General features: G+C 36.8%; 2 protein-coding genes across 2 annotated transcripts in view; both read left to right on the top strand.

Annotated features, from left to right (window-relative positions):
- The window catches only part of SESN1 (sestrin 1), a 595,113-nt gene that overhangs the window by 22,625 nt on the left and 560,208 nt on the right, over positions 1 to 12,280 (top strand). The gene's annotated exons all lie outside the window — the stretch shown is intronic.
- The window catches only part of AK9 (adenylate kinase 9), a 190,930-nt gene that overhangs the window by 176,470 nt on the left and 2,180 nt on the right, over positions 1 to 12,280 (top strand). The window contains 6 exon segments of the mRNA XM_049772605.1: positions 21 to 167; positions 1,109 to 1,332; positions 5,485 to 5,681; positions 7,285 to 7,454; positions 8,466 to 8,564; positions 11,281 to 11,383. Coding sequence (XP_049628562.1) covers positions 21 to 167; positions 1,109 to 1,332; positions 5,485 to 5,681; positions 7,285 to 7,454; positions 8,466 to 8,564; positions 11,281 to 11,383 — 940 coding nt within the window.

Genomic DNA, 12,280 nt, shown 5'->3' with positions numbered 1-12,280 from the left:
CCCAATTTTCCCCCCGTTAGGGTTGTTATTGATGGATACCCTGTCACTAAATATCAAGTGAATGTCTTGGAAACCAGGTCGATCATCCCCATGATCATCTTTGAGTTAGATGTGCCTTCCAAAGAAATTTTTAAAAGATTGATGCTAGCGAAAAAAAAGGAGCCAAGGTAATGTGTATAATGAAAGTGCTGATAAAATGAATAAACTTTAGAGCAGGTGGGGGAAAGAAGAGGGGAGTCCACATCCAGCAGTGCTCAGGGATGACTCTTGGCTCTATGCTCAAACATTACTCCTTATTGCCAGAGGCAGACGGCAGGGGTGGGGGGAACTAGGGGCATTGGTGGTGGGAAATGTGCACTGGTGAAAAGTGTTGTACATTATCTGACTGAAACTCATATGAATAACTTTGTTATTTATTTTTGTAATGTATATTTTTGTAAAAAATAATTTATGAGGAACATTGTAACCATGGTGTTAAAAAATGCAAAGAAAAGAAATTACTCCTGGCAGACTCAGGGGACTATATGGAATGCAAATGATCAATCCCGAATCTGCACCCTACCCACTATGCTATCGGTCTAGCCTCTAAAGGAATACACTTTAAACCATAGCAGAGGAAGTTACCTGGCTGATCTGATGTATGTCTTTCTCAGGGGTTGGTTGAGGATATGGAGATTCAATGTACTGAAGCAAAGATTCCGTATCAAAATGCCTGGGCCTGTTTGACTACACCCATATTTGCCAAACAGAGCTCATAGTTTAAAAGGAAAAATTGATTCAAACATCTTAGAGTTTACTGAGCATTTCAGGGAAATCTCCTCTTATACCAATTTCTCCCTTTGCATTTGGATTTAAGTTTCTGTAACATGAGGAAGTTGAGCTTTAAAAGAAATGAGTAGGCCAGAGTGGTAGTACAATGGGTAAGTAGGCCACTGGGTTCAGTCTCACTACCCTATATAAATATCTCCCAAGCTCTCCCAGGAATGATTCCCAAGGGCAGAACCATAAATAAGCCCTGAGCACTGCTTGATGTGGCCACAAAATCTTTTTAAAGATTCATCTCAGATAAAACCTGTTTTGAAAGCTTTTTTCATTTTTATATTTTTAGTAATCTACCCTACCCATTGCACAATAGTGCACACATCACAGCTGTCAAGAATACAAAGTATCACAAAATTATTCTTGATATTAAGCAATTTTATCAAGAACAGCACCAGAACTGGCATGTAATTGATGGATTTCACAGTAGATGGTGGATATGGAATGAAGCCACAAAAGTCACTCAAATGATGAATAAATATATACAGACATACCTGGGAAGAATAAAGGAAGGTAAGAATAAAGGCAATTGAAAAAAATTTTGACAGAGGCCAGAGAGATAGCACAGTGATAGGGCATTTGCCTTGCATGCAGCCAACCCAGGTTTGATTTTTAGCATCCCCTAATGTCCCCCAAGCCTACCAGGAGTGATTTCTGAGCGCAGAGCCAGGAGTAACCCCTGAGTGTCACTGGGTGTGCCCTGCCAAAAATAACAGTTAAAATAGAACAAAATATGCACTCTAAGTCTATACATGAATAACACATTACCATAATTTAATTTGACCATCTGTTCCCACAATATTATAAAGTGTTTTCAGATAAAATTATTATGGGATATATATGTATTATAAACACGGCTTCCATTATTCAAGCTAAGATTTATTGAATGCCTGTGTGAACCTAGCACATAAAAATAATGGGAGATCCGAAGCAATAGCACAGCAGTAGGGCATTTGCCTTGCTTGCACACAGCCGACCCAGGACAGCCTTGGCATCCTTGGCATCCAATGGTCCCCTGAGCCTGCCAGGATCAGTTTCTGAGCACAGAGCCAGGAGTAACCCTGAGCACTGCTGGGTGTGTCCCAAAAGCAAAAAAAAACCTAATTAAAATAATAATAATAATAATAATAATAATAATAATAATAAAAATAATAGGTTTTCACTAGTAGAAATTTTATCATGGTTGGAATTCCATAGAGGAGAGCTTTAAATGCTAGTTTCCAGAATAGTATTGTTATTGGAAGGCTGTGGTCTGTGGATGACACTTGGCAAAGTTTTATTTATAAAATAAAAAGAGAGCTAAATAAACAAGTATAAGATAAAAGTTATTTTTGCCATCTATAATTTCTAGAGTGTTTTACAAACATTCAATCTATTAAAAATTTAAGAAAGCATTTCATTGATAGTTGGAATCCATAAAATAAATATATGTTGATATAGTCATATAATGATTTATTTTCTCAAAAAGAAAATTACAAAATAAAAGAAAACTTATTAACATCTGCTATTTCTAAAAAAGAGGTGACTCCAAAGAATTTATCTGTAGGAGTATCATAGGCAATTATTATTATTATTTTGTTTTAACTTCAGAAACCATGAAGAAGATATTATAGTGTATAAGGAGACAATCTAATGAAGAAAAAATGCACCAGGGAAATGGAGCAAGGATTTCGATATTTGCATTGTTTTGCTTCATTAACCTTACTCATGGTTCCTGTTTGCAGATTAGGAATTCATTTTCACCTGAGGATTACAGGAAATATAAGAGTGCAAGAGAAAAGAGTATTACATTTTTAGAAACCTACTCCCAATACGTGTTTGATGGTAAACCCCTAGTAAACCATCCCACAGCAACTTTAAAAGTAAAAATTCTGTCTCCTTTCTGACTTACATGCTGCCCTAACTAGTTTTTCTTGTAAATTGACTCAAAGTATAAACTTGTGCAGAAGCTTCATCAGAAAGCATCCTCAGGTATAGCGTTGATATGGCCAGTGGAAATAAAAGACCCAGTTAAGTTTGAATTTTAGAAAAACTGCATACTTTTAGTATACATATAGCCCAAATATTGCAAGGACTACTTTTATAATAATAGCTTTTCATTATTTATCTTCAGTTTAAATTTAAATAGTCATTCTATCTGACAGCTCTGATGCAGAGATATACATCCTACTGGATAGGATATATTAGAATTAGACAGAAAGAGAATGGCAGTATGGTAAACAGAAATTTCAGAAGGTCCCTTAGGAAAGCACTGGAATGAATCCTAAATGTTCTCAAGTTTATCAGCTTTTATAGTTGATATAACTAGCAACCAACCTAGTGACCAACCACAGGTCACATTGAGAAGTGGTCTAGCCTGTGATGGAGACCAATTCCCTGTTCAATACAGTACATGTTCCCAGATGTTGGGAATGGGTGCCTCAAATCCTAAAGAGGGATACGAATGGGGCCACCACAGTATTCCCATATTTCCCATTTGTATTTATCTCTTCCTGGAACAGTTTAATCCTTGTGGGAGGGAGGTATGTTCCTGGATTTATCATACCGCTAATAACATGCTAATGACGGTTTCGTGTGCATGTAATCCAGTCACTACACTCCTCCCCAGTGTACCCAGCCCTTTTTCTAAGGACCCCAAAGCCCTTCTCTCTCAAATCCCCATTCCCTCTCAGTTATATAGATTAAGCTTCCCATTTGTTGCCTTTCATCCTTTGTTGGTACCTTGCTGTGTATTTTTGTTTGTTTATTTGTTTGCTTTGGAGCCACACCCGGTGGTGCTCAGGGGCTACTCCTGGTTCTACACACAGGAATCATTCCTGGCGGTGATTGGGGACCATTTGTAATGCCAGGAAATCCAACCCCAGGCTGTCTTGTGCAAGGCAAATGCCCTTCCCTCTGTGCTATCACTCCAGCCCACTTGCTATTTATTTTTAAGACCCACATATGAGAAAGAGAACTCTGTGTCTACCCCTATCCTTTCACTAAGCTTGATATCCTCTAGTCCCAACTATGTTGCAGCAAATTGCATGATTTTGTGGAATAGTTTAATGAAAGTCTGTCCTCTTGCTCATCTCTTTCAATTTCCATCTCATGCTCTTTATCAGAAATCACATTCATTCTGACTAATAAAATAGAGCAAGTCTGATCTTGAAGATTAAAGTCTGCCTTCCTCATCAGATCACATTGTGCAATAAAATGTATAGACATTGCCAAATAGAATGAGATATTTAGATATTCTTCAAGAATGTTCTAAGAATTAGGGCCCTGAGTGATAGCACAGCGGCGTTTGCCTTGCAAGCAGCTGATCCAGGACCAAAGGTGGTTGGTTAGAATCCTGGTGTCCCATATGGTCCCGGTGCCTGCCAGGAGCTATTTCTCAGTAGACAGCCAGGAGTATCCCCTGGGCACCGCCGGGTGTGGCCCCCCCCCCCAAAAAAAGAATGTTCTAAGAATTAGAAAAATAAATATTTTCATATATTTTAGAAATTAAAGTCATAATATTTTAGCCTCCTCAACAGGGTTCTTTGGGGGTTTGGGGGGCATTCCCAACTGGGAGTAATTATTAACTAAAATATGAATATATTTATTCTTTTGTTAATATTTTATGGTGATCATTATATAGTATGAACCATAGTCATACTCAACAGTATAAATTGAAAAAGGGCTTGCAGTGCCCTGGTAAAACTAGAATCTCTCACATACAATGCAATTGTTCCACCTTTTGAGTCACATATTTAGTCCTAAATATATTTATACACTTAAAAAGAATTAGATAAGAGCCGGAGAGATAGCATGGAAGTAAGGCATTTGCCTTGCATGCAGAAAAACGGTGGTTCGAATCCCGGCATTCTATATAGTCCTCCGAGCCTGCCAGGAGCGATTTCTGAGTGTAGAACCAGGAGTAACCCCTGAGCGATGCCAGGTGTGATCCAAAAACAAAAACAAAAACAAACAAACAAAAAAAAAGAATTAGGTAAGAAACAGAAAGGGTAGTAAATTAGTTAAGGTGTATGTCTTCTTGCATGTGACCAACCTTAATTCATTCATATAGTCACCCCAAGAACTACCAGGAGGATACAAGAGTCCTCCAAACACTGCCAGGTGACTTTGATGAATTATGTTATCACATGATCCATGAAACACTGCATCTTTATACCCTGCTTTGATTCACTGGCTCATGTGACCAAGAAATATAGGAATATATATAAAGTATATATATTTAAATATAGTTCCCTGGATCTCCTGAGAATTGATTTGGAAACCTTCCCCAAAATAGAATTAAATAAATTTTGTAAACTTACATGGAAAGATATCAAAGGCCATAAATAAATAATAAAAGCAAATTGTAGAATAACAGAGTATAATATAGAGTACTATAGTATATGTAATAGTACAATATAGAATAACAGAGCATAAATATATATGTTCCAAAAATATACATGCGGAAAAGATATCTGAAAAGGATAAATTAACTTAACAGTGATTATATTTCTATGGTATATTTCTATGAATTGAGAAACTAGAGTGAAGAAAAAACTTGATTTTTATTCTATTGAAATAAAATATGCATGTTTTGTATTTGCTTGTATGATTTAAGTTATTTTATATTTTAAATCATTATATACTCTATAAAAAGTATAATAATTAACATTTACTACTATATAGGAAAGGCTGCCCTCATTGACAAGTTATGTATTTCACCTCAAGAACTAATTTCTCGACTGGGTGAATTTGGACAATTCTGCCCTGTCAGTTTGGCTGAATCTGGTGAATTAGTTGACTGCTCTCATACAAACTCACTGGAATTTACAGCAGAATTCAGAGGGCACTATTATAAAATGAGTTCTAAAGAAAATCTGCAAGTAAGTTTGATCCTAACTCCATATTTTTACTAGGGAAAGAGAAAATCTGGATTAGAACTGATTAACCACAGGTGTGGTCTGAGGTTGAAAGCCCAAGAATTAAGACCCAGGAACCATGTGATTGGAACCTTTAATTAGGTGTTTCAGAGACTAAAAAAAAATTACATCTCAGGAATTTTTTAGCTCAAAGCAGAAGTTAAAAGTCAGAGATAAATCATTGGCCTGGCCTACTGTAGCAAGCAAGGAAACCCAGTAGAGAGTCTCAGGGGCTGGAGAGATAGAACAGCAGACAGAATCCTTGCCTTGTACATGGTTGACCTGAGTTTGATCACCAGAATCCCAAATAGTCCTCAACCCCTGCCAGAAATGATTCCCGACCACAGAGCCAGGAGTAAGCCCTGAGCACATACTGTTGGGGGAAAAATTAAAATCCAATATTAAGTCCCAGCAATAGAAGAATGCTGAGGATTCAAACTCAGTTCACAGGGAGAATTAGGACTCACCCCCACAAGTAAGCATCAGCTAAACCCTTGAATAAGCCAGTAGAAATGAAACTTCAGCTTCATTTGCCTCCTGTGCTTTAGAAATGTTTGGTTGAAATTAATAATAAATTAAAACAATTAAATATAGTAAAATAAGCATAAACAGATTGACTTTCAATGAGTCACATTTGAAACTTAATAGTGCTTTAGTGCAATATTACTTCAATCAAATATTAATTAAATAAAAATAAAGTGCTATCACTTGAACTTACTGTGTAATTACTTATAATTCTGCATAATAGAGCACAATATAGAATGATTTGGTATTACATTGTCCATATTTTAATGACATAAAAGGCACATGAATACCTCTGAACATTTTGTTTTTCTGTGAAGAATTATGATTTTATCACTTTATTTAAAAGGTGTTTATTTCTTCTTGTTTATTTAAATAGTAATCAAGAGTTTGAAAATGAAGTGTCATTACAGACTATGTATTAAGCCTACCCTTTTTTTTTACAAAGCATTAACTGAAGATGAAGATACTAATTTTGCATTGTTTGAGGATTATTCCTAGTGAAGGGTTATCACACAGTGCTGAGGATCAAACCTGGACCTCTCACATGACCATACAAATGACTGAACTCCAGTCCTTTGAGCTATATCCCCATTCCTATTGAATTTTAAACTAGAGTTTACAAGCTGGAGTGCTTGGGTTAGAGAGACTTGCGGTGCTAGAGATAAAACTCAGAGCCTCTAACATGCTAAAACATGTGTTCTATATCTTGAACCACATTCTTGACCAAGTACTCAATATGCCCATAGAGGACAGGAATTAACAATGACTGATTTCTCTCTAACATCTGACACGTAGTAGAGCTCAGCTTGCGTTTTTTTGTGTGAATGGGTGAATGCCAAGAGATGTTATCAATGTGATCACTTAATAGTATGTGCACAAGAACCTTCCATCAAGGAGGTGATTGTAGAGAGAGGCTCTCAGATGGTTTTGAGGGTCCAACTATTGTTTCTAAAAATATGGAGAGTTCTAAAATTTTTGATTGTCATGGAATTCCTGTTTTAAGTAATATTACTGTTGTAACCTTGTAAGCTTTTCTTAATAGAAATTTTTGGAGAACCCAGAACTATACATTCCTCCATTAGCTCCTCATCCACTTCCTTCTACTGACATGATCCCCAAGCAGCTGACGCTGTCAGAGCTAAAAAATCGATTTCCAAAGTCTGCTGAACTGCAAGGCTATTGTCCAGTGACTTATCAGGATGGAGAGCAAAGGCAAGTCTTCATTCGACCCCACGAAGCACAGGAAATAAGTAATTTATACAGTAGTCCCTGGCCTTTTGGTCAAAGGGTCACCATTATTGAATTGTAAAATGTTCTATTTCAGATGTATGCATGAAATTACCACTAATGATACTGTAAAAACGATACATCAAAAATGAGGGCTTTTTTTTTTAAGTGAGACAAGATCTCATTCATGTTCAGTGTTAGAATGATTTATCATTATAGCTCCTTTTATGCTGTACTTATTGCTTCTCGAGTATGGCTGTTAATTGGCTTAACATTATTATCTTATTATCACAATATGCAATTTATCTCCATCTTTCATGTTAGAAGACAAAAGTTCACTAAGGTTCAGACATAAGTTCAATGTTGCACAAGTAATGGCTAAATCTAAAAGCAAACCGAGGTCTGCCTGGTTCCAAAGTTTTGCATTTTTTTCTTAGATACCCAGGATAACTCTCTGCTTCTGGAAATACATTACTAAAAGCTTGCTTTATATTCATTTTATTTTTATCTGTATTTTTATAGAAATTGTGAACATTAATTGAAACAGCTTAAAAACATTGATCCAGAAAAATACTTGCTTTAAATTTCTTAACATATATTTGATGGCTCCCAGTTCCCAAAGAAGTTTTGGTCAATCACTGAATCCCCCTGGCCTATTTTTGTGTGTATGTGATTGATATTAAATGAATTGCTTTTCAAAAATTTCTTTTGTATATTATTGTATATCATTTAGAGAACATTTTCCTGGTAATTCAATTGCTTTGTAATGATATTTGCTTGGGAATTTTACTCAGGAAATATTTTTTCTATCAATCCATTAAATAATCATCTTGTTACTATGATCTATTTTTCTTTTCAAGTTTATTCTCTTCAACTAAAGAAAAATATGTGATTTATATATTTAAATCTGTTTCTTCCTTGAATTGCATTAATATAAGAATAAAGTATCGTTTTATTACACATATTTCATATCAACTATACAATTTTATCTTTCAGATATGAAGCCCTGGTACCTGGTAATGTTAACTATGCTGTTGAGTATTGTGATCGTATATATCTTTGTGAAACTAAGGAGAAACTCCAGAAATTTATGAGGTGAGATTATTCACTGTCACATATTTATTAAGTGTTATGTTTGTTAACAAGCCATGCATTTACACATGCACACACACATATGTATGTATGTATGTATGTATGTATAATCCTTACATACAGCTATGGTGATGAACAAGCACTGATTTTTGCAGTCCCAAGAGCCTGAGGCTCTGAAATAAGATTTTTTTAAAGTATCATTTTTGTTGTTATTGTTGTTGTTTTGTTTTGTTTTTGATTTTTGGGCCACACCTGGTGAAGCTCAGGGGTTACTCCTGGCTACACACTTAGAAATCGCTCCTGGTTTAGGGGACCATATGGGACACCGAGGGATCGAACCCGCGGTCCTGTCCTAGGCTAGCGCCAGCAAGGCTGACACCTTACCACTTGTGCCACCGCTCCAGCCCTGGACTAAGACTTTTAAGTTCTTGACAACAGAATAAGATAGGGATAGGATAAGATAGTGCCAGAATTATAGTGAAGTACAGGTACCAATTTGGACCAAATTGTCTATTTCTGTAATTCCTGAGTAAGAAGTAGAAATTGACTAGATGAAGGGAATAAATCTGGACCAGAGGGTCCAAAAGCTGCAAGAATTTTCCCCAAGCTGCAATGTGATTGGGAGATTAGGAAGCAAGAGGTATAGGAGGCTGGAGATGTTAAGTAGGGCCAGAGTGGGGAAGATCATGTAAAATCTTTTCCATTGTTTATTTGGATTTGATCCAACAGGCAGTGTGAAGACAACAAACTGGATCCAATTTGTTTTGGAAAGATATCATCATTTACTAATGAGAATGAACTGAAGGCAGAAATAGCTGTGAAGTAGGACTAATCAAGTCCAAAATGTATAGCAAGTTTGAGGCCCTTCAGGAAAAGTAACAACCTTAAAATGTCCAACATACAAATGTAAATGTTAGAAGAACTTTAAGGGAAAATGAAATGGAGACGAACTAAGAGTCAAGAAAGAGAGAAGAAAGAATGCAAAGATTATATATTGAAGTGCCTAGTCAACAGATTTAAATGTTGCTTGGAAACAGGCAAAACAAAGACGTGAAGAGCATGACAAATTTTTATTAGAATGCTTATTTCAAATACTGGCAGGGGGTGTGGGAGGAGGGAAATGGGGCTCATTGGTGGTGGGAATGTTGCATTAAAAAATAAAATTAAGGGGCCCGGAGAGATAGCTCAGCGGCGTTTGCCTTGCAAGCAGCCGATCCAGGACCAAAGGTGATTGGTTCGAATCCCGGTGTCCCATAAGGTCCCCCGTGCCTGCCAGGAGCTATTTCTGAGCAGACAGCCAGGAGTAACCCCTGAGCAATGCCGGGTGTGGCCCAAAAACCAAAATAAATAAATAAATAAATAAATAAATAAATAAATAAATAAATAAATAAAATTAAGGGGCCGGAGAGATAGCATGGAGGTAAGGAGTTTGCCTTTCATGCAGAAGGTCATCGGTTCGGATCCCGGCGTCCCATATGGTCCCCTGTGCCTGCCAGGAGCAATTTCTGAGCATGGAGCCAAGAGTAACCCCGAGCACTGATGGGTGTGACCCCAAAACCACAAAATTAATTAATTAATTAATTAAATTTTAAAAAAGAATAGGTCATTGGTTATCTTAATAAGAACTGTGTCAAGTAGGGATGAGCAGAAGCCATCTGCAGAGTGCAGAGAGTAGGTGTGAGGCGAGGAGATTAAGATCTTGTTCATAATCTAGAGGTTGTAACAGCTGCAACAGAAACAAGGAAGACCAAGAAGATTAGCAGTGAAAGAAGAGGAAGGGCTTTAAATCTCACTGCACTGAAGAGGGCAGTGGCTACTTACCTATTTCCAGGCTTCTACAAGAAGTTGCAAACCAAATCTCTCTTTAAAAATTCCTATTTTAAATGCCTACGAGTTATTCATTTGTTAAGATATTGTGTGGATTGAGTTATACCTGCAGATGGTTGGTGATTGATAATGAAGCTCATTGTTTGAAGAGATTTAAGAAGAGAAGTGACAGTGGTCACTGGGTAATAGGAGTTAAGGAGTGAAGGTGCTTTTTTTTTTTTCTTTTCCCTTAATGGGGAATGAATGAGCATACTTACATGCTAATGTGGGAAGGAGCCAATAAAGAGAGATAAACCAATGCATGTGTAGGAGTGGAGGGGTGTATTGAAGACCTGGGTTGAATCCTGGCAACCATGGTGCCCAGAGTTTTATGGAAGCAACTTCTGAGCACAAAGCCTGGAACAGCCCCTGATCCCTGCTGGATCAAACTCCAAAATCAAACAAAAACCCCAGACTGAATGGGGGAAGGCAGTGGGAAATAATCCAATGCAAAATTGGTGAGAATAATTTCTAAGCATAATATAGGCCTTTAATATTACATAGAATTTAGAAATACAGTGGTATAGCTTGACATCTATAACAATAGTTTAACATACAAAATATGGCCTCCATCAAAAGTCTATGTCTTTCCACTACCAATTAGCCCTTTTTGCCCAGTTTTCCCACTTCATCTGTGTCCTTTTTGGTAACTACACTTTTGTGTGTATACATGTTGTTTTGTTATTTACTTGGTAAGTTTCTATTTTTTTTGTTTCAGGTGTATAATTTTATATTTCAGTAGCTAAATATATTGCGTCATTTCTATGTTTGACCCTTTTTTATTCCTCTATCCACACAGTTCCTTTGTCCTCATCACTTTTGAGTTTCAACCTAATGAATTTTGTGTTCTTAGGCTGCCTCAGAAATACTGGAATCAAACAGTTCCTAACAAACTCCCCCCTTTAAAGGAACCAATATCACTTACTAGTCTTCCTTTACCTGGATATTTGGAACAGGTTAGTTATGTTATTTTCTATGCATGTGTATGAGAGAAATCTAATCTCTGCAAAACTACTCAATCTAGTTTATTTATGACTGACTGTAAAATAAAAAGGTAGAAGATCATGCTTTCATAGCTAGTTTCCAAATATCTGCACTAAAGTGAAGAGAAAGTTTATTCACTTGATTCTCATTTATTTTATTTAATTTTTATCTTCTAGATAGGGACTTCTGTCTTTTTAATAGAACCTTGTGAAGTGAATTACTTTGTTTTACCTCATATTTTTTCATTTTTCTACAAAATTGAGAAAAGAAAAAAGAGGATGGGGGCTGAGGGCTACGTGGTCTCAGGTGCATTGGTGGAGAAACAAAAAGTACAGAACTAAATATTCAAGCTAAAGTCAACAACAATAGAATCAAAAGACCTAAACTAGGGGCCGGAGAGATAGCATGGAGGTAAGGCGTTTGCCTTTTATGCAGAAGGTCATTGGTTCGAATCCCGGCATCCCATATGGTCCCCCAAGCCTGCCAGGAGTGATTTCTGAACGTAGAGCCAGGAGGAATCCCTGAGCACTGCCGGGTGTGACCCAAAAATCAAAAAAAATAAAAAAAAGACCTAAACTATAACAATCTAAACTTAACATGGGCCTGTTACATTGGCAGGCCAGAGGGCTAAGGGTATAGGATACATGCTAGGAACTTTGGTGGAAGGAGGTCAACACAGGTGGTGAGAATGGCTCTGTATGCCTGAAATACAACTATGAAGTACTTTGTAATTCACAATGGTTTCATAAAAAAATTTTTAAAAAGAATACATTTAAAGAGATGTAAAAAAAATTTCTTAGTGCTGGAGAGATAGTGTAGGGTTTAAGGCATTTGCTTGCATGTAAACTACCCTGGCACTACATATGTTC

Source organism: Suncus etruscus, chromosome 4 (genome assembly GCF_024139225.1).
Source record: "Suncus etruscus isolate mSunEtr1 chromosome 4, mSunEtr1.pri.cur, whole genome shotgun sequence".
Taxonomy (NCBI): Eukaryota; Metazoa; Chordata; class Mammalia; order Eulipotyphla; family Soricidae; genus Suncus; species Suncus etruscus.
This window is presented reverse-complemented; position numbering and strand designations above follow the sequence as displayed.